This window comes from Oratosquilla oratoria, chromosome 9, assembly GCF_046742065.1.
Source record: "Oratosquilla oratoria isolate Oo_2021 chromosome 9, ASM4674206v1, whole genome shotgun sequence".
Lineage (NCBI taxonomy): Eukaryota > Metazoa > Arthropoda > Malacostraca > Stomatopoda > Squillidae > Oratosquilla > Oratosquilla oratoria.
The window spans coordinates 25458080-25481114 of record NC_134785.1 but is presented as its reverse complement, the minus strand read 5'-3'; the positions used below and the strand labels follow the sequence as shown (position 1 = coordinate 25481114).

The window sequence follows — 23035 nt, the reverse complement described above, 5'->3', positions numbered from 1 at the left end:
TATTTGCAGGTGCCAGTGTTGAAACCTATGGAGTTGATGGTGGAAGCTTCCCCAAGGCGTATCTTTGCCAATGCACATACGTACCACATTAACTCCATCTCCATCAACTCCGATCAGGAGACCTACCTCTCAGCTGATGATCTCCGTATTAATCTTTGGCATTTAGAAGTCACTGACCAGGTAATTTAAATTCTTATTGAGGTCCAACATTTAGAGCAGTGTTTCAGCTTAGAGACCCATTTCTCAGTTTATTTTTTATTTTTTATTTATTTATTTATTTATTATTATTAATTTTTTTTTTTTTTTTTTTTTTTTTTTATGATGCTCATTCTCGGAAAATTTAGTACAGATACAATTTTTCTTCTTCAGAAAAAATTAATTTAATTTCCATTTTTATATCCTTCCCTTGCAGTAATCTGTTTTCCATTCAGTGTGCATGATTTGACCCTGTGCCACTCCACTCTCTTTCTCTTTCTCACATAGCTGGCAGCACATTGTACATATAATGATGATCAATCCTTGTTTAATGCAGTGGAATCACTTGTTACTGAAGGTTCTGTTGTGCTTCCTTGTACTTCTTTACCCTTTGTTATTCTGATGTCATTTTATGACCCAACATTATCCACCAAGGTGTTAATAAGAAAAAATGCTGCAAGGAGTTTGCGTCAAGTGCAGTCTCACTTCTCACTTGTGTCCCCTTTATCCCCTCCCATGAACCTTTATCACCCTCTAACCCCTTGTACAACCCTTCACCCTCCCCTCCCACAACCCTTCTTTATCCCCCCCCCCCCACACACACACCTGCAACCCTCAATCACCTTCCCTCCCATGACCTCGCGTGAGTTCTTCTTTCATCAAACCCTCGACTTGTATCTGCTTTCGTCTATATCTGTTACTGTCCCATGTGTAAAGATGCTGTTACCAATCTGAGATAAGACATTTGAGGAAAACAGTTTGCAGCTAACCTTCCATTGTTTACTAGTGGTACACCATGCTTTATTGTGACTTTACCTCGGATACAAGATCAGTTTTGTTGTAAATTATGAACCATAGTAAAAGACAATTTGCAGCTTAAAGCTATGGGTTTCATAGATTAATTATAGAAACAGTTAAAACGGGTTCCAATTAATATTACTACCTCCTTATTTTAGATATTTGTCCATTTTTCTCCAAAAAGTGATCTTGCAATTGTATTCAAACTTTCGTTTTCTTGTTTTGCTGAATCCTGTGGTGGGTGAAAAGAATACCGTCACCAAGTATTCCTACATATTACAACACAACATTGACGGTATTAACACGAAAAAACATGAACTCGAACACTTTCTTAAACAACACAACATACACATTGCAGTTATACAAGAAACAAAACTAAGACACTCTCACAAAACACCATTTCATAATTACACCACCATCAGACAAGACCGGACCGACGGCAATGGCGGTGGACTCATCACCCTGATCCACCACTCCATCTGTTTTGTGGACACAAGTGCCACAACCAAAATTCTCCTCCCTACCACAGATAACACTACAGAAATCCAATCCATTCGAATCCACATAGGCAACAAATCAACACTGACAATAGTTAACATGTACATTTCCCCCCAATCATCCCCCACAGTTCCAAACACCTTCAGGCCTCAATATAGCCAACTAGCCTCAATCCCCAACCTGATCATGAGTGGTGACTTCAACGCCAAGTCGTCTGCCTGGTATGTTGACAACCCTGACACAGAGGGCTTGATATACAGACTCAGTTTGACTCATTGACTATCATGAACAACACACATAATCATACACATATCCCACACCAAGCCCTACACTCCCTCCTCTCCTGATATCACCTTTTGCTCCCCCTGCCTAACCCCAACATCATGGAGAATGGTCGAAACCCTTGGTTCTGACCACCTTCCAATCATCATCACCACCAAAACAAGACCCCAGTTGGCCACAGACACACATACACCAATTACAAGAGAGCTAACTGGAAATCTTTTACTGAAGAGACAGAACAACATTTTGAAACACTTAACAGTACACCAATCACAAACATAAACAATGCTTTGCACACTTTTAATACAATCATACAAAACGCAGACAAGAGATACATCCCTAGAGGCAACAGAAAATCACACAACCCCAACTTCACACCAGAAATCCAAGGCCTCATCAGACGAGACACACTTAAACACAATACCCCCACACCTATCCCTCAAAACATAGCAGACCAAATACAAACACTAAACACTGTGATTGCCAATAAAATACGCGAACAAAAAAACACAAAATTGGCAAAACTTTATCAATACACTTGATCACAAAACCAACACCAGCAAATTGTACAAAACACACAACGGCATTACACTATCCAACAGTAACACAACACGCTCTCACACAGCAATAATCACAACAACAGACAATCTACCCTCAAACAGACAACAAGCAAACACACTCGTAAATCATTTTGCACAGACAAGCCATCTCACTTCTAACCCTGACGACCGATGCACTATTCGACGTAAGAAAGACTTTCCCACAGACTCAGACTATACACCCTTCATAGACAGTCAGACAAAACACATAATACATAATCTCAAACACTCATCTGCCTGTGGCCCTGATAACATAAGTAACATCCACCTAAAACACATTGGACCACAGGGTATACATGCACTCACAAACATTGCAAACTACAGCTATTCACACAACACTATACCCGACATCTGGAAGCATGGTAAAATAATCACCATTCCAAAACCGAATAAAGACCCAACAATCCCAACATCACACCGCCCTATCACACTTCTCTGCACCCCCTCTAAAGTCATTGAACGCCTAATACTTCAACTTGTCACACCACATATTCCCCCTTGCTGACTCACAACACGGTTTTAGGCCACTACACTCCACAAACACTCTTCTGATAAACCTCACACAAAGAATTTTAGATGGCATCAATTCAGATAGGCCCCACCACAGAACACTTCTTATAACATTAGACATTAGTAAAGCTTTTGATGCTCCCCCACCACAACCTAACAAATAAAATATATAACACAGACATGCACAATAACACCAAAAGATGGCTGGCCAATTATCTGGCAGGTAGGAATGCTTATGTGTCATATAATGGCCAATCATCGCACATCAGAAACATTAAGAATGGAGTACCACAGGGCTCTGTTCTATCCCCCACACTCTTTAATCTATACATGCATGACTTACCCACACCAGACACCTCAGAAATACAAATCTCTTCCTACGCAGACGACATAACAATCACATGCACACATCGTAACACAGACAAAGCTGCAGAAATAATCCAGCCATACCTTGATACACTCAACACATGGTTCATCACAAACACTCAAAATAGCTCCAACCAAATCTACAGCAACACTTCTCACCAACTGGACAAAAGAACACAAATACATACCTCATCTCTACATCAACAACACTCTAATACCACACACAAACACACCGAAAATTCTTGGTGTAACATACGATACATCCATGTCTTTCAAACAACACATCACAAACATAAAAAACAAATGCACACCTAGACTTAACGCACTTAAGTCAATCACTGGAACAACATTTGGACAAAACAAAGAAACTAATATAACAATATACAAACAATGCATACGCTCAATGATGAATTATGCGAGTCCTGCATGGGCTCCTAATCTCAGTGAGACACATCACAACACCCTTCAAATCATACAAAACAAAACCCTAAAAACAATTACAGGCTGCACAAATACAACACATACAGACCATTTACACCATGAAACAAAAGTCCTCAAAGTCAAGGACCACCTCGATATGAGAGGCACACAAACACTTGCCGCAGCCACCACAAACACATTACACCCGCTACACTACATAGCAGAACACCCACACACACCAAGAAACATTAAAACAACACCCAAAGACCTTTATCACACACAGAGACTCTCTTCTCTTCCTCCACAACCACCAATTACCAGCCTCCGGAAACATATTTATAATTATATCACTCACCGCTCCATTAACACACTGAAAGACAACACACTGCTGCATGCCAGATCCCCTGATATCCACCCTTCTGAATCCTCTCTCCCACGAATGGACAGAGTCCACCTGGCCAGACTGCGATGCGGCCACCACCCAGCACTTCTAAGCTACCAGAAGAGGCTGAATGACCGCATTGTGAACAGCTCCCCAGGATGTAACACTTCACCCCATACCATACAACATATAATGGAAGACTGCATTATACACAATCATGCACGCAAACAACACAACATGCACTCTATAAAGGATTTGTGGGAAAACCCAGTTTCGGCTGTGGCATTCCTTGGGTAGACGGGACTGCTCGGACAGACAGTCTAGGGAACGACAACAACAACAACAACTTGAGTCATAAAAAGTGATAGAAATGGACAAAGCATCCTTCTCCCTATAGCCCCATAGGGGACATTACTAAAAAAAGCAAAGGCATAAGAGGGTTTGGGAGGAGTTTTCCAACAAGAAATGTAAGGTTTGAGTTTTTTAAAGTGTGTGGTTGGGGTACAGATGAAACAAAAATGGGAGAGATAGGCAATATGTTTGCGAGAAGAAAAATGGATGTGTTGGCATGGAGTGAAACTAAGTTGAAAGGGGTGAGTTTGAGTTTGGGAGTGTAGATGGGAGGATCTCAGGAGTGAAGAGAGGACAAGGGAGAGATGTGGTGGCTATATTAGTAAGTAAAGAGATAGATAAATGTATAGTGGAGTGGAAGGAGGTTTCTTCAAGGTTAATGTAGATGAAGGTGAAACTGGGAAAGGAGATGTGGGTTTTTGTAGGTGCATATTGACCTGGTAGTGAGAAGTGTGTAGAAGAAAGGGAGATTTTGGATATATTTAAATGAATGCATAGAAAGTTTAGGGAGAAATGTCAATGTAATGTTATGGAGAGAACTTAATGCTAGGGTAGGAAATGAACCAATAAACAAAGTGGTTGGGAAGTGTGAAGTTCTAGGAAAAAAGTCAGTGGAGAGTTGATGGAGATGTCTAGAAAGAGAGCTGTTGATAGCAAATACAGTGTTTAGGAAGAAAGGCAAGCATAAGTACACTTGGGAGAGGGTGATGGGTGGAAGGGTGGTAGATAGGGTGTAAACCACTTTGGTACAATGACGTGTTGGACTTGTGTAGCAAAGTCAACAACATATATCTTGGTGATGGTAGTGGTATGTGGCTTTGGTGAGGGGCGTGGATGGCAAGTGTGTGGAGGTGATCTCAAACAGCCGAAGCTTCCCAGTAGTAGAGCCTGTGTTAGGTAAAGGTGGAACTGCCAGAGATGTTGTGTTGCCTTGGTTGTCCAATTTATACATGGACGAGGTGGTGTGAGAGGTAAACGCAAGGTTAATGGATTGTGGATTGGAGATGGTTAAAGAAAGTGGAGGAAAGTGTGAGATAAACCAGTTGTTGTTTGTTGATGACATTATACTTGTGGCAGGATCAGAGGAGGGTTTGAGGAAGTTAGTGACAGAGTTTGGGAAGGTGTGCAAAAGAAGGAAGTTGAAGATAAATGTGGGTATAAGTAAGGTGATGAGTTGTATTAGGGGAAAAAGTGGCAGCAGACTGGAAGTGAGTATAAAGGGAGAAAGATTGGAGGAAGTGGATAGTTTTAGATACTTGGGTTCAAATGTGGCAGGGAAGGGAGAAGTGGAGGTAGAGGGAGAATGTAGGTTGAGAGAAGCAAGTAAATGCCTTGGTGGATTAAGAAGTGTAATGAGAAATAGACTTTTGGGAATGGATGCTAAGAGGAGATTGTATGAAGGAGTGATTGTGCCAACAACACTGTATGGAGCAGAAACATGGAACATAAGAGAGAAGTTTGGACGTGTTTGAGATGAGGTGCCTGAGAAGTATGATAGGGGTTACTAGGCTGGATAGAATGGGAAATGAGAAGGTAAGGAGGAGAATAGGGGTGGAAGGGGAGTTGGGAAATGGGGTTGATGAAGGAGTGTTGGGATGGTTTGGACACATGGAAGGAATGAGTGAAGAAAGTCTAAAAGCGGTGTGAAGGGCAGAGATGGAGGGAGTGAACATGAGAGGTCAACTTGGGATGGGTTGGATGGATGGGGTAGGGGGCATTGGGAGGGAGGGGATGGGGGGTGGTGGAGGTTGGTTGTGTGTGGATGGCGATGTGATGCATAAGGGGGAGTGGGTGGGGGATGGGTGGTGAGGGTGTATGTATGAGAAATAAATTGATTCAGCCCGAAGAGATTTGTCCCCATCTCCTGTTCTGCATGAGGGGATGGAGAGGGGGGGGTGTGCCAATTTAATGATGCGGCCTTGCTGTGGATGTGTGTGTCCTGCGACACTTTCTGACCTAGGCAGTGGACAAGATGCAGGGATGACCTGTAATCCAGGAGGTTCCAAGATAAGAGGGTGGAGTGGAGTATGTGGGGGATGGAATGGGTGGGAGTGGTTTTTATGCCTTTGTTTTTTGGCTACCTTCCTTGTAAGGGGAAAAAAGCCTTTGTTGTATGTATAGACTGTGTGCTTGCCTTTAAATCACTTAGACCATCACCCTCTCACAACCTTCAATTAACATTTGTTCATGAAATACTGTTACCTCCTGTGCACCTTTATGCTTGCTTTTCATTTCATTTCCTTCCAAAACTTTCCAACAGAAACTTCCCCACCAAATATTCTCCTTGCAATTTGATTCAACCCTCTGTACTGTACATAACCTCTTGTGTTTTCTTGTTTCTTCTTTGCAACAGTTCCTTATTTGGATAAATGTTTTCCAACGTAGCCCTTTCCTCATAACACCATATCTGCACACTTTAGTACTTGAAACTCTTGTTCTACTTCTGCTTTTCACTATATTCTTTACCTGTCTTAGAGATTTGAGGAGAATAATTGTAAGTTACATACCAATCTCAAATATGAAGAGGAGAATAAATGTAAGGGTTGTCATATATAACTTCTTAGCAGTAGAGTTGAAAATGTTTTACTTTAGAATAAAATTATTTTTCTATTTTTGAATACTTCTTTGTTCTTTTATGTTTTGATTATAGTTATTATTTTTTTTCAGTCCTTCAACATTGTAGACATAAAACCAACTAATATGGAAGAACTAACAGAAGTGATAACAGCGGCTGAATTTCATCCACAAGACTGTAATGTTTTCGTGTATTCAAGTAGTAAGGGAACAATCCGGCTGTGTGACATGAGGGCAGCAGCTCTTTGTGATTCACATGCCAAATGTAAGTTTTTATTGCTGTTATTGTCTTGTTTTTTGTATAGCAGCTTATTTTCACAAATTTTTGTGTGTAGCATATTTTCACAATTTTTTGTATGGCAATTTATTTTTGCCTGAAACCATTTATTATGGAATAATAAAAAGTTATAGCACATTTGCAAGTGTATAAACTGAGTACACAGACCTACATACATACTTACATACATTTAGAGAAGGGGAAAAACGAGAGATTTGGTGGTGGAAGTTAAGGGGGCTGTCGCGCTCGAAAACGAACTTCGTCAATTATGATTGGAATTTCGCATACATACATACATATACTAAGGCTTTTTCCCCCTTACAAGAGAGGTAGCCAAAATGGAAAAAGGCATAAAATCATTCCCACCCATTCCATCCCTGAATACACTTCACTACCCTCCACCCTCCCTCTCATCTTAGCACCTCCTGGATGACAGGTCACCCCCGCACCCCGTCCACCGTCCTGGGCCAGAAGCAGCGTCGCAAGACACATCACATCCACAGCAAGGCCGCTTCACCAAATCGGCAACCCCCCCCCTCTCCGTCCCCCATTGCATAAAAGGAGAAGACGGGGAGAAATCCCTTCAGACTGCGTCAAAACTTTTCTCACACACACCACCCCATCCCCCCCGCCCACTCCACCTCACGCACCACATCATTCACACACCACATCATTCACACACAATCATTCTCCATTCACTCCCGCCCTCTGTCCCCTCCCGTCCTTCCTCAACAGACATTCCCCTCTTCCCCAAAGCTCCCTTCACCCCATCCATCCACCTCATCCTAGGACATCCCCTCATGTTCACTCCCTCCACATCTGCCTTCCATACCTCTTTTACTAGTCTTTCTTCCCTCATTCTTTTCATGTGTCCAAACCATCCTAATACTATTTCATCAACCCTATCTCCCAACTCCCTTTCCACCCCTGTTCTCTTCCTCACCTCCTCATTTCTCACTCCTATCTAGCCTAGTAACCCCCATCATACTTCTCAGACACCTCATCTCAAACACATTCAAACTCCTCTCTTCCTCTCTTATGTTCCATGTTTCTGCCCCATACAGTGCTGTTGGCACAATCACTCCTTCATACAGTCTCCTCTTAGCATCCATTCCCAAATGTCTATTCCTCATTACACTTTTTAATCTACCAAGGCATTTACTCGCTTCTCTCAATCTACATTCTACCTCCACCTTCATTCCACCTTTTCCTGCCACATTTGCACTCAAGTATCTAAAACTATCCACTTCCTCCAGTTGCTCCCCCTTAATGCTCTCTTCCAGTCTACTACCACTTTCACCCCTTGTACATCTCATCACCTTACATTTACCCACATTTATCTTTAGCTTTCTTCTATCACATACTCTCCCAAACTCTCTCACCAACTTCCTCAATCCCTCCTCCGATCCTGCCACAAGCGCAGTGTTGTCCACAAACAACAGCTGGCTCACCTCCCACTTTTCTCCATTTTCTTTAATCATCTCCAATCCCTGACCCACTACCCTTGCATTTACCTCTCGCACTACCCCATCCATGTATAAGTTGAACAGCCAGGGCGACATAACGCATCCTTGACGAAGTCCCACCTTTACCTCAAACACTCACTCTCTCCATTTCTAATCCTGACACAAGCTAGCTCTACTACTCTCATAAAAACTCTTGACAGCTCCCAGAAGCTTTCCTCCTATCCCGTATATCTGCATAACCTCCCACAGTGCCTTTCTGTCTACCCTATCTTAAGCCTTTTCCAGATCCATAAAAGCCCAAAAAACATCCCCTTTCCTATAGCTTTCTCACATATCTGTCTTACCACAAAGATCTGATTTACACAACCTCTACCTGTCCTAAATCCACACTGTTCCTCACCAATTACTACCTCTGTTCCTCTCCTAATCCTCTCAATCAAGATCCTCCCATAAGCCTTCCCAACTACACTTAACAAGCTAATCCCTCTGAAACTACTACATTTACACTTGTCCCCTTTTCCCTTGTAAAAAGGAACTATACAGGCACTCCTCCAGTCCTCTGGCACTCTACCCTCTCTCCAGCAAACAATAAATAACCTCACCAGCCAGTCCACCATCACTGTACCTCCTTTTTTTTTAGACATTCTGCATGGCATCCATCCAGACCAGGTGCCTTACCTGCTTTCATCATCTTGACAACTGCCTTCACTTCATCCTTCCTAATTTCTCCTCCATTTTCCTCACTCATCACTGTCATTTTCTTAGCATTTCCCACTGCAGCTATCTTTCCCTCCCTATCCTCCTTCACATCTAGCAACTCCCTAAAATATTCTGCCCATCTTCCCCTTACTGCCTTCTCCTCCATTATCATCTCTCCATCCGCACCTTTTACCTTTTCTTCACTACTTGATTCACCTCCTCTTCCTCTCTTAATTTCTTTCCAAAACATCTTTTTATTACTTTCAAAATTTTCTGTCAAACTCTTACCCCATTTCACATCTGCTCTCCTCTTTGCCTCCTTTACCTTTTGCTTTACTTCTCTTTTCTTTTCTTTGTACCTCTCATATGACTCCCTTGTCCTATTTTGTAACCAATCTGTGAAAATTTTCATGAAAGTGGCAGTTGCCGACAAGATTGACGAGTTAAACACCATACGAGGACAGGGCCTTTATTTGTACGACGTTTCGCTTATTACAGTTTTTTCAAGTACAAATTGAGATGCATATGCTTGAGATTGAATAAGGGGAAAGGAGGGAATGGGGAGAGAAAAGAAGAAAGGGGGAAGGAAGAGGAGGAGGAGAAGGGGGGGGGGGGATGGAACACTGGGAAAGGTTGAGAATGCTGGCCCAAACGTCCGTGGGCGAAATGTTCACAAAGGGTGGTTTAAATATTTAAAATTTTGCTGGCCATGGGTATTAGGGAAATTATGTGGGGCGAGATGTTAAACATGCCCCTGTTTTGTTCAATAGTGTTCGTTCCTTGAATGATTGCTGCTTCTAAAGACTTCCTGCAGATTTTGTCTGGTTCTCGTATCAGCAGCTCTGCATTCTTCCAGTCCATAAGATGGTTTTCCTTGTTTCTATGTGTCACACATGCATTGGTGGTGACATCATGCCTGACGTCGTAACGGTGTTCACGTATTTGTGTATTCAGGTCACGTGACGTTTCTCCGATGTAAACTTTATCACATCCTGAACACGGAATACGATAAACACTGGCTTTGGTGCCCGGTGTCTGGTTGTTGTGTATTTTTGTTTTCGTGATGTCTTTTATCGTTCTGCTTGTCTGGCACACTACTTCCAAGTTGGTGGTTCTTAAAAGATGTGTCAGGTTGGTGGCAACGTCGCTGGTTGGCAACACGAGATGTCTTGTTGTGCTGTCCTGCTGCCTATGGCTTTCCCGAATCTTAGCGGCCTGCTGTCTGCAATTATCTAAAAGAAATTTTGGAAATTTTAGTGTTAAAAAGTTTAGGTTTATTAAAGAGACCTCTTTAACACTAAAATTTCCAGAATTTCTTTTAGATAATTGCAAACAGCAGGCCGCTAAGAATCGGGAAAGCCGTAGGCAGCAGGACAGCACAACAAGACGTCTCGTGTTGCCAACCAGCGACGTTGCCACCAACCTGACGCATATTTTAAGAACCACCAACTTGGAAGTAGTGTGCCAGACAAGCAGAACGATAAAAGACATCACGAAAACAAAAATACACAACAACCAGACACCGGGCACCAAAGCCAGTGTTTATCGTATTCTGTGTTCAGGATGTGATAAAGTTTACATCGGAGAAATGTCACGTGACCTGAATACACAAATACGTGAACACCGTTACGACGTCAGGCATGATGTCACCACCAATGCATGTGTGACACATAGAAACAAGGAAAACCATCTTATGGACTGGAAGAATGCAGAGCTGCTGATACAAGAACCAGACAAAATCCGCAGGAAGTGTTTAGAATCAGCAATCATTCAAGGAACGAACACTATTGAACAAAACAGGGGCATGTTTAACATCTCGCCCCACATAATTCCCCTAATACCCATGGCCAGCAAAATTTTAGATATTTAAACCACCCTTTGTGAACATTTCGCCCACGGACGTTTGGGCCAGCATTCTCAACCTTTCCCAGTGTTCCAACCCCCCCCCCTTCTCCTCCTCCTCCTCCTCCTTCCCCCCCTTCTTCTTTTCTCTCCCCGTTCCCTCCTTTCCCCTTATTTAATCTCCAGCATATGTATCTCGGCTTGTACTTGAAAAAGCTGTAATAAGCGAAACGTCGTACAAATAAAGGCTCTGTCCTCATATGGTGTTTAACTCGTCAATCTGTGAAAGCTCGCCTCTTCTCTTCTACAACCTTCTTTGTTTCCTCATCCCACCATTCACTACCCTTCCATCTATTTCCTCCTTTCCTTCTTGTTCCACACACCATCTTTGCACACTTTGTGACTCCCTCCTTGAACCATCCCCATTCCTCCTCCACACCTAGCTCTACTCTATCCTTCACTCCCTCCCACTCCTTCAGCTTCTTTTTGTACTCCTTTTCCTTTTCATTCAAAGAGTTCACTCTAAGGTCCTCCCTACCTTTTGCCCCTTTCCTCTTTATCCATCTATCCTCCACTCTCAACTTACCTTCCACCAAAAAATGATCTGATATTCCCCCACCCTCTCCCCTTAGCACATGTACATCCTTAACTCTTCCTATCATAATCCTATTTACCACTACATAATCCATTAACGGTCTATCTACCACCCTTCCATCCACCACCCTCTCCCATGTGTACTTATGCTTGACTTTCTTCCGAAACACTGTATTTGCTATCAACAACTCTCTAGACACATTTCCACCATCAACTCTCCACTACTATTCTTTCCTGGAACTCCACATTTCCCAACCATTCCATCAATTGGACCATTTCCTACCCTAGCATTAAGGTCTCCCAGTACTATTACATTGACATTTCTCCCCAAATCCTCCATGCACTCGTTTAGATCTATCCAAAAGGCCTCCCTTTCTTCTACATTCTTCTCACTGCCAGGCCCATATGCACTTACAAAGACCCACATCTCCTTTCCCAGTTTCACCTTAATCCACATTATCCTTGAGGAAACCTCCTTCCACTCCACTACACGTTTACCTATCTCTTCACTTACTAGAATAGCCACCCCTTCCCTCCCTCGCCCTCTCTTCACTCCTGATAACCTCCCATTTACACTCCCAAACTTACACTCACCTTTCCCTTTCAACTTAGTTTCACTCAAAGCCAACACATCCATCTTTCTTCTCACAAACATACTACCTATCTTTTCCCTTTTACTATCATCTGTACCACATCCATGCACATTAAAAGACCCAAACCTTAGGGTGCTGGTCGGAAAATTCCCAGACCCTCTTATGCCTTTACTTTTTCTTTTAGGAATGTCCCCTGTGGGGCTACAAGGAGAAGGATGCCTAGTCCCAATCCCCGTCACTTTCTTCTCGTCTCTTACGATCCAAGTGGGAATACTTGGTGGCAGTGTTCTTTTCCCCCACCACAGAAAAAAGAATACTCGGAGAAATGGTACAGGACAGCAACAAGGGGTTGGGGGACAGCATAACGGAGGGACAGTCGTAGTATAAAAGTGTCATCATTTCTCTATGAACAGAGTTTTCCTCTATCACAGACAAAATGATGTGTGGCTCTGGTCCGAATTTTTAATGTTATATATACAAATACTGAGATGTTCACCACCAATTTTTATATCATTTGGTTGAAAAACAATGAAGTTATTAATAGAAAAACGTTTTTTGACCAATTACAAACTTTCTCATTTATCCATTGACTGAGCATGCTGAAAAAAATACCACAAATGCTCTATAGCAATACCTAAAAAAAATTCGTACAGTTTTTGGAATTTCCTCTTAGTTTAGGAGAAAGATTTTTTTTTTTTAATACAGTATATTGACTTCTATCACAAAAAATGAAAAACCCCACAATAAAAAGTTTGCAAATTTATTCAGCTTTCAAATGATCCAAACCACATTAAAATCGGCCAAGTAGTTATGGAGGAGATAGAAAAAATGTAGAGAAAAGGGTAGTTTTGAGATATTGAGCTTTGAAGTTCAAAATACATTTCCCTGCTTTTTTTATATATTTCATTTAGATTTTTTTTCTCTGCGACAATCTTCATGCATTCTGTCATTCACATGTTATTCTAAAGTGTAGCTGGTACCTGGTCCCCCCTTTTACGAGGTATTAGCAGCTCAGGAGGCACCACCTCCCTCATTGTCGCCAGGTTTGCTTACTAGAAAGCTCCCGGCTGGAAATTGGAGCTGAACGATAGTTTTCTCTTCCTCTTTCTGGTCTTTGGTGTCCCTTTCTGTTCTGTGTCTTTGTCTTGTTCCTCAAATGCTTTTGTAATGATGGGATTGACTCCAACCAAGTGAGAAAGAAGATTGTGTCCTTCCAAAGTTATGATCAATGACAGTCGCTCTTGTGACGAAAAGCATTCAGAGCATTTCATTTGAAGAGGCACGTGATGGTACGTCACACATGCTCGATGTTTGCGGTGACGTCATTTGAGAAAAGAGGATATGGAGGGGTAGAGGAGTGCGATAATGCGCGGTCAGCGGAGCCAAGCCCGGGCACGCACAGCAGCACTGCTATGAGTCATCTCCAGTAATAACCGAGGCAGAAGTACACTCTTTCTCAATAATTTGATTCAGTTTCTTAGCTTTCATGAAACGCACGTTTCTTCTTCGAATGTTTAGGCATTCTTGAAATGATTATAGCTTCAAATAAAAGTAAATAAAAGTTCTCCAAGGAGCAACAATTCGCTTTCTCCGCCTACTCATAATAATTCAGTTTACTCACGAGTGCGAAGTGCTATCCCCACGTGTAGGACAAGTTTCCAGCTAGTCTATATTAGTGAATAACAAAATACATCACATTTGTGCCATTTTTATTGCGATGAAATAACTTAGTCGAACATATGTGCAGCGAAGGTGTACTGGGAAGTGGGGGGGGGTCAGAAAAATAGCCATAACTCCTTTATTTTTTGGTATTATGCTGAAATATTTCAGTACTGGCTTGCCAAAGGCCACTAGATGGGCGGGGGGTGGGGGGGGAGGTAGTATGTGTGAGCAAAATTTGACGCAGCCCGAAGGGATTTCTCCCCGTCCTCTCCTTTTATGCAATGGGGGGACGGAGAGGGGTGGTCGCCGATTTAATGAAGCGGCCTTGCTGTGGATGTGCTGTGTCTTGCGACACTGCCTCTGACCCAGGGCAGTGGACAAGGTGCAGGGATGACCCGTCATCCAGGAGGTGCTCAGATGGGAGGGAGGGTGGAGGGGTGTGGAGAAAATTCAGGGATGGAATGGGTGGAAATTATTTTATGCCTTTCCCTTTTTGGCTACCTCCCTTGTAAGGGGGAGGAGGCCTTGGTATATGTATGTATTTCGATTTTTTCTGAAATTCATCGCGATGGCCCCCTTAAAGGAAGATGATCAAGGAATTTATTTACTCTAATGTCTCAACCAAGTTGGTCTTCTTCAGTTATCCCTGAAGAAGACCATGTTAGTCGAAACATTATAGTAAATAAATTCCTAGATTATCTTTGTTTTACTTCCACCACCCAATCTCTCATATATACATATACTTAGTATAAGTGGTTAGGAGATTCTCTTTCAAGCATATTTCATTGAATGAAATGGCAAGCTTGCTATGACAAAGCTTCTTGTCAATCTTCTCTCTCTTTCGTAAGGCGACTTTGCCTTCCATAGGCAGGAGTCCGAGTAATTCACCGTATGCCATGAGATACAAATGGGCAGGAGATTCTCTTTCAAGCATATTTCATTGAATGAAATGGCAAGCTTGCTGTGACAAAGCTTTTTGTCAATCTTCTCTCTCTTTCGTAAGGCAACTTTGCCTTCTATACGCAGGAGTCCGAGTAATTTACCATATGAGGTATAGTCAAAAGTCAAAAGCCAAAATGCGTTTTCACACCTGGTGCCTCTTTAGTGGCAATTGAAGTAATGGAGATTCCATGAAGTTCAGCAACTTTTATACCTGGTAATGTGGGTTAGATGAAAAGAAGGTGGATGGTGAATGGCTGGATTGCTGTGAGTTAGGTACAGTTTGTTCTCCCATTGGCTGAGAGGTGCGTGATGTTTTCAGTTTGTGCCCCAGCACCGTAGTGGGCAGACCTAACACTGGTAAAACTTGTAGGTCATGGGCTTGAATATTAAGATTTGGGGAAAGATCTTTTATGTAAAGGGCCTCCAGGATAGGTAATCTTCTAGGGTCTTGGTGTGTAGCTAAAATGTCCATGTTGTTGACCATGGTTTCCCATTGTAAGATGGTGTGGTGAATATCTTTGAAGTGATTCTTAGGTGCACCTGATGTCAGATTATGACAGTCTATGCAACTGCTTCATGGTGGTCATACCAATAGAGGAAGAAGGTTGGGTTGCGCAGTCCCCAAGGGCATGAGATCTCTGAAGTTTATCCTTGATGTGCTTGTTCTTGATTAGTAGGCTTGATGTCTTCTTATTTTGGTAATATATGGTCCTTCCTCAACAAACAATCCCCTTTTTCCAATGCCCCTTTTACCCTATCCATCCATCTTACCCTTGGTTTCCCCCTATGTTCACTCCTTCCACCTCTACCTTCCACACCTCTCCCACCAATCCCTCTCCAGTCACTTCTTCCACGTGTCCAAACCATCCCAACACTTCCACACCAACCCTATCCCCCCACTCTTATATCAGGTATTACTTTTATCAAAAAGTAATCTTGCAGTCATATTCAGATGTGCACATCTTCCTAGTTATAACCTCTTCAGTATGAGTCAAATTCTCGCCTGCAGCATCGGCTGCCATATGAATGATGCATCACACTACTCTAATTATAAGATATAAAGTCACTGCTGTATTACTCGTTCTCTTGTACTCTGAGTAATAAACACACAAAATGTGATCAAACCAGTTCACAGAATCCGGGGGTAACTCGTGTACAACTACATACATACATATACCAAGGCTTTTTCCCCCTTACAAGGGAGGTAGCCAAAAAGAAAAAGGCATAAAAACCATTCCCACCCATTCTATCCCCAAATACACTCAACTCCCCTCCACCCTCCCTCTTATCTTGGCACCTCCTGGATGACTGGTTATCCCTGCACCTTGTCCACTGCCCTGGATCAGAGGCAGTGTCGCAAGACACAGCAAGGCCGCTTCATTAAATCGGCGACCCCCCTCTCTGGTCCCCCCTGCAGAAAAGGAGAAGGGGAGAAATCCCTTTGGGCTGCGTCAAATTTTTCTCACACGTACTACCTCACCCCCCATTCCACCTCGTACATCACATCATCATCCATATACAACCATTCTTCATTCACCCCTGTCTTCTGTCCTCTCCTGTCCTTCCTCAACAGACATTCCCCTCTTCCCCAAAGCTCCCTTCACCCCATCCATCCATCTCATCCTAGAACGTCCCCTCATGTTCACTCCCTCCACATCTGCCTTCCATACCTCTTTTACTAGTCTTTCTTCACTCATTCTTTCCATGTGGCCAAACCATCCCAATACTTTTTCATCAACCCAATTTCCCAACTCCCTTACCACCCCTGTTCTCCTCCTCACCTCCCCATTTCTCATTCTGTCCAGCCTGGTAACCCCCATCTTCTTAGACACCTCATTTCAAACACATTCAAACTCCTCTCTTCCTCTCTTATGTTCCATGTTTCTGCCCCATACAGTGCTGTTGGCACAATCACTCCTTCATACAGTCTTCTCTTAGCCTCCATTCCCAAATGTCTATTCCTCATTACACTTTTTAATCCACCAAGGCATTTACTCGCTTCTCTCAACCTACATTCTACTTCCACCTCCACTCCACCTACAAAAAATATAATCAAGACGCTGATGCCAGCATTCTTGTGAACCCACTCCTGCCTCATGATGCCTTTGTAGGCATCATTGTACCGAAGTGGTTAATGTAATAAAACATACACCTACAGCTTTTACACCCTTACAAGGGAGGTAGCCAAAAGTCGGATGTAATTAAACAATAAAAATGAATTAATGGAAATTTAATTGACATGAAAGTACAGTAGCAGGGCCCCTTAACAGTGATGCTTCAAAAACTATATTCATATTTGTCCCCTTAACCTGTATTAGGGAATATATGTGAACTACTCCAGTATACTGGTACACTCCATTCCTTTGGGTACACACTTATCTCAGCCATTGCAATATATTTACTTCCTTTGCCTGACACTACATGATAAACCTAGGTTTAACCAGCTTTCTTCTCTCTTTCACTGCTTCTTGCCCTCAGTTCTTATTGCCCTATCATTATCTTCTCCAATCACAATTGTTTTTTGGCATCTTTCACTACTACAGTTAAGTCTTCCCTATTCTCCTATACATTCATCAACTCCCCAGAATGCCTTACCCATCTTCCCTTTACACTCCCATTGAATGCATGAGATGCAAATATATTTCATACAAATAATTTTTTATCAACAGTATTTGAAGAACCAGAGGATCCAACCAATAGGAGTTTCTTCAGCGAGATTATATCTTCCATCAGTGATGTCAAGTTTTCTAATAGTGGGCGATATATGATCTCTAGAGACTATCTTTCAGTTAAAGTATGGGACCTGCATATGGAAACAAAACCTATAGAAACATACCCTGTGAGTAATTACACTTAAGAATTTGTTTAATTTTATTATAAGCAGCAGCAGATGATGTATGAAATGTACTTTGGCATTTAGTCATATATAGTGATAAGGTCATTCAAATTATGAACTCTGGTTTCCTCTTCTGACAGGTCCATGAATATTTGAGATCAAAACTTTGCTCTCTGTATGAGAACGACTGTATATTTGACAAGTTTGAGTGTTGTTGGAGTGGAAACGACTCGGCAATCATGACTGGTTCGTACAACAACTTCTTCCGAATGTTTGACAGAACATCTAAACGTGATGCAACCTTAGAAGCCTCCAGGGAAACAGCCAAGCCAAGAACAATTCTTAAACCAAGACGAGTAAGACTGTTCAGATATATCAATTTGACTTAATAATACCCATATGATATTTACCATTGCTACATGTATGTGCCATTTACCCCCAAATTACCTTTCTTTGCTTGTGTGTTACTTATCTCAAATCACCTTTCATTGTTTTTTCCCCATCCTTGAACACCATTGGCTCCCCCCCCCCCCACTCTCTCTCTCTCTCTTGTGTCTGTGTGTTTACCTAATTGTAGTGTACAGGAAAGGAACAACAGTTGTTGGGTTTTGGGTTCTTCTCTTTTCCAGTTTATTATAGGTATCTTCAAATTCTTGTACAGTTCCAACCTAGCCAATATCCTTTATTGCCAATTATAATGTTTAGATTAGAATTCATGTATTGTTCCAATTTGGGCTGTAATAACTTACAAGTCTTTTTTTTTTCCCTTACAAGGGAGGTAGCCAAAAATAAAGGGATAAAAACCACTCCCACCCATTCCATCCCTACCATACTCCACTCCCCTCCACCCTCTTCCCTCCCTCTTATCTTGGCACCTCCTGGATGACAGTTCATCCCTGCATCATGCCAACTGCCGTGGGTCAGAAGCAGTGTCACAAGACACAGTACATCCACAGCAAGGCCACTTTATTAAATTGGCGACCCCCCTCTCCATCCCCTCATGCAGAAAAGGAGAAGATGGGGATATAACCTAAACTATTTTGAGTATTTATGCATCTATATAGAATTTTTTTCATGTCTTTTGACATTTAGTTGTCCTTAATTTGTTCTTATGACGTCTTAAAGCCCTTCTATCCTGATTGTATGTGTGAATGGGCGAAGGATGTGCATATATTTCAAAATTTATCATTTTCTTTGAGAGGCTGAGGAGGGAGGAGTATGCCATGTGAAAGAAGCAATAGGGGTAAACTACCTTTGGTTGTCAGGTCATGACGTAGATGTCACTTGTGACATTGCCTTTGTCTGAAGCACTAGGAATGGAGTATCCCACATCTTGGCATACGTAGGTTGGTCAAAGTATGTTTATCCATAATGACAAGCAGAGAGGAAAAGGTAATGGATGCAGATGGAAAACTTTAATGAAAGTGAGGGTGGTAAGGGGGAGATGGGTAGAATATTTTAGAGACCTGTTGAAAGTAAAAGAGGATAGGGAGGGATTGATTATGGCAGTGGGAGGTGCTAAGAAAATAACAGTGATGGGAGAGGAAAATGGAAGATATAAGAAAAGGTGAAATACAGCTTTGAAGACGATGAAAGCTGGTAAGGCACGTGGGTTGGATGGGTGTCATGTAGTGTCTGAAGAAAGGAGGTGCATATATAGTGGACTGGCCAGTGAGGTTTAATGTGTGTATAAGGGAGTGGAGAGTGATGGAGGACTGAAGGAGTGCCTGTATGGTTTAGCTTTACAAAGGAAAAGGGGACAAACATGATTGTAGTAGTTTTAGAGGGATCAGTTTGTTGAATGTAGTTGGAAAGTTTTATGGGAGTTTGAGAGAAGTTAGAAGGCTTTGGCAAAAGGTAAGGATTTTCTCTGGGCTGGTATGCTGTCCCCCTACTCGACTGTCCTGTACCACCTCTGAATATTAATTTCTCATTTTGCCGAACCCTGTGATGGGGGAAAAGAATCCCCATCCCATTTTTGTCGCCTTTTACGACTCGATTGGAAAGCTTGGTGGCAGTATTCTTTTCCCCCACCACAGGGTTTGGCAAAATGAGAAATGAATATTCAGAGAAGTGGCACAGGACAGTAACAATGAGTAGGAGGACAGCATACTGGATGGACAGTCGTAGTATAATAAAGTATAATTTTTCTATGAATGAATAGATATTTCCTCTACCACAGACAAAAGGATGTGTGACTCTGGTCTGTAGGGGTGCCCCATATATATATATATACCCTAAAGTATCAGCTGTATGCTACTGTTATTTTTCAGGTGTGCACGGGTGGCAAACGTAAGAAAGATGAAATCAGCGTCGACTGTCTAGATTTTAATAAGAAAATTCTACATACGGCATGGCATCCTCATGAAAATATAATTGCAGTTGCTGCCACCAATAACCTCTACATCTTCCAGGACAAATTTTAGCAATGATCCTTACCTGACAGGTTAAGTTGGTAAGTATAGTAACAGGTGAAGAAAATTGTTTAACCCTTTTACCCCTTTCTGGCTGAAATGGTACCATGAAGGTAATTGAAAGTCGACTGGAGACTAGACTTCAAAAATTGATAAACTAAAATAAAATACCTGTGAATACAGAAAGGGTTAAGGCTCCAAGCATTGTTTCTAGTTCAGTGCAATATAAATTGAGATGAACATGTTGGTATAACGAGTTTCAGTGTAATGTGATTAGGTGTAATAATGCCTCACCTTTATGACTTGCAGACAGCAAGATGCAAAGAAGCCAAGAAGTGCTTTTTTGAATCCTCTTATGACGAAGAGGTTTTCACGTCCAGCCAGAACTTGTGCGCTCCCTCAAAATATGGAGGGCTAGGAAGGTTATGTGCTCACCGGATAAAGCGCGCACATGTAGAGACTGCCAAACCTATTACTCCCCTCCAAAGGCACCTCCTAAGGAAGGTTGCGGAGTTTAAATAGAAAATATATGCAGGGGGTAATAGAAGACGGGGTATGGTGGTGGAACCCAGCCAGCCACCCAGTCAGTCGGTCATCCTCGTCTATTACTAACCAGTAGCTGCCCGCCCCTTCCCACTGTGAAGATCATTGTCTAGCGGCCTTTATAATGTCAAGTGTTACTTGTTTGGTCTCAGCCAGTGGACAACTCAGTGTGATCAGTAACCACTGGTTTGGTACATCCAATCCAGGAAAAGTTTTAATCTGTTGGGTTGCTGTATCTTGCAACAATTGTTATTCATTTATGTGGCTGAATAGTTGAAACCAATGTTAAATGTTTAGGAACTTGATTAGTTTAATTGCATAAAAAAAAGGGAAACAATGCAAGACGAAGGCCACTCAAATCAAGTTGTGAACACTTGTTGCCAAGTGGTGTGACCGGTGAATGTCCTCAACACCCAAGTATGGTGAAGACCCCCATAGGTTTGCATTTAGTTGGTGAGCTTAACACAGCCTTGTGATCACACCTGAGCCAGTAGAATTAAATTGTGTGGCTTAATCACACACCAACTTTCTTTCCATCTTCCTTGGTCATGATAATTCATTTCATTTGGAGTACCCACAGATTTCTTGGCTGCAAAGATCTGTTGGCTTGTCAAGGCTACTGTACACTTTTTAAAAAAAAAACTAGTTATTTAATAAACTATTCCATTAGGCAAAAGCCTTGTTTTATGATCATTTATTTTTTTTATAAAGCATTAGAGTTGAATCATTTGTATAGCAGTCTTGTTGACATGAACTAGCAGAATTTTCTTCAAGTCTTTCAGAATGACATGAATCCTTCCACCAGCCAAACTTAGATGGGGCCTATGCATCCAACCAGACAGTTCCAAGTTTCTGTTCCTACATATAGTATGATTGCTAGCAAGCTGAAACAGCTGCTTAGTATTCAGTTACAAATCAGATATGTTTTCTGAAAGTTTCACATCAGGGCTCATAAATTGCAGGAATAGAACGGATAGTTTAAAGGCATTGTTATCGGTTGAGTTTTTATGATTCATTGATTAAACCATTGTAGAATGCCTTTGGGTTTTTGGGTTCTTAGCTACATATATATATATTCATCTGTGGACCTTGGAAGAGTCAAAATGGAAAGGTGCCTTTCTCTACAATAATCAAATCATGACTCCTTTGACCCTGACTTGCTCTGTTTTACTGGTCTTCCCACACATTATTTGTCGAGGTTCCAAGTATCATACCAGTCTCAAAGATTTTTACCCAGTGGTTAAAAATTGGGCAGATGTGGGGTCTCCATGTGGGCTGGTGTGTTCCTCACATGTTTGTGGTTTCTTTTGAAGGAAGGAAGGCTTGAATTTAAGAGGAACGAACTAAGTCGAGCTATGAAGGGGTAGAGTGTTTGGGATGCTTTACCGCCTGTCAAATAAAGCTTAGAAGTGGGTATTAGTGACCAAGGGCTGTTGGCTTGCTTGTATGCATGCATTGTCATAACATAAATATTTTCAATAAGCTGACATGAATGTGAAAATCCTTGCACTGGTATGATTCATAGGTGCCAATATTATGAATGATTAAATTAGGTATTAATATGTTTACTATTTATTCATGATATACTAGACTTTACAAAGGTTATCTTTACTATTGTGAAATCTGGTTATGGTATTCTCAAACTGCTCACTTCTCCCTGTTTTTCTCTCTGGAAGCTTTTTACAAGTGGCACAAGGGGAAACGGGTGTATACAGGGTAAAACAACTTGTACCAAAGCAATGTAAAGTCCACTGCTCAGGCCTATGGCAGACAGCTACTGGCCAAGTACCAGGACTCATCTGGCGCAGCACAAACGTGGTTGGACATTTCAGTTCCCTTTGGAGTACCTTTACTCCAAGCTCTGCTTATTATCACAACAGCCATTTGTGTATGGACGGCTCATAACTCATGCCAGCTTTGCAACCCTGCACATGTTGTCCAGTCCAGGCCAGTTGGTCAGTCGGTGGCTGCTGGTGCCTGCCCTGCCCTGCCCTGCCCTGCCCCAAATGGGACAACATGCAGCACTCCTGTTCCATTGGCCCACTCACTTGGTCCTGTTGCCTCACATCCTGCCACTCCTTCAGTCACTGTACATTGGGTTAAGCAATAGCACTTGACCAGCTCCTTGAAGCCACAACAAATGTACATAAACCCAGCCCAGCCTTATATTCAATAAATAAGCTCTAAAATTC

General features: G+C 42.0%; 1 protein-coding gene across 6 annotated transcripts in view; it reads left to right on the top strand.

Moving 5' to 3' along the window:
* Nucleotides 1-23035, top strand: part of tws (protein phosphatase 2 regulatory subunit tws) — a 181172-nt gene extending 158137 nt beyond the window's left edge. For 5 of the 6 annotated variants that reach the window (XM_076190119.1, XM_076190121.1, XM_076190124.1 and 2 more), the window contains 6 exons: nt 10-180; nt 7069-7240; nt 17720-17889; nt 18027-18242; nt 20160-20341; nt 20610-23035. In XM_076190119.1, the coding sequence (XP_076046234.1) occupies nt 10-180; nt 7069-7240; nt 17720-17889; nt 18027-18242; nt 20160-20312 (882 nt within the window). In that variant the 3' untranslated portion in view covers nt 20313-20341; nt 20610-23035. Of the gene's footprint in view, nt 1-9; nt 181-7068; nt 7241-12630; nt 12775-17719; nt 17890-18026; nt 18243-20159; nt 20342-20609 lie in introns of those variants that run through there. The other variant, XM_076190120.1, reaches the window with a different exon arrangement.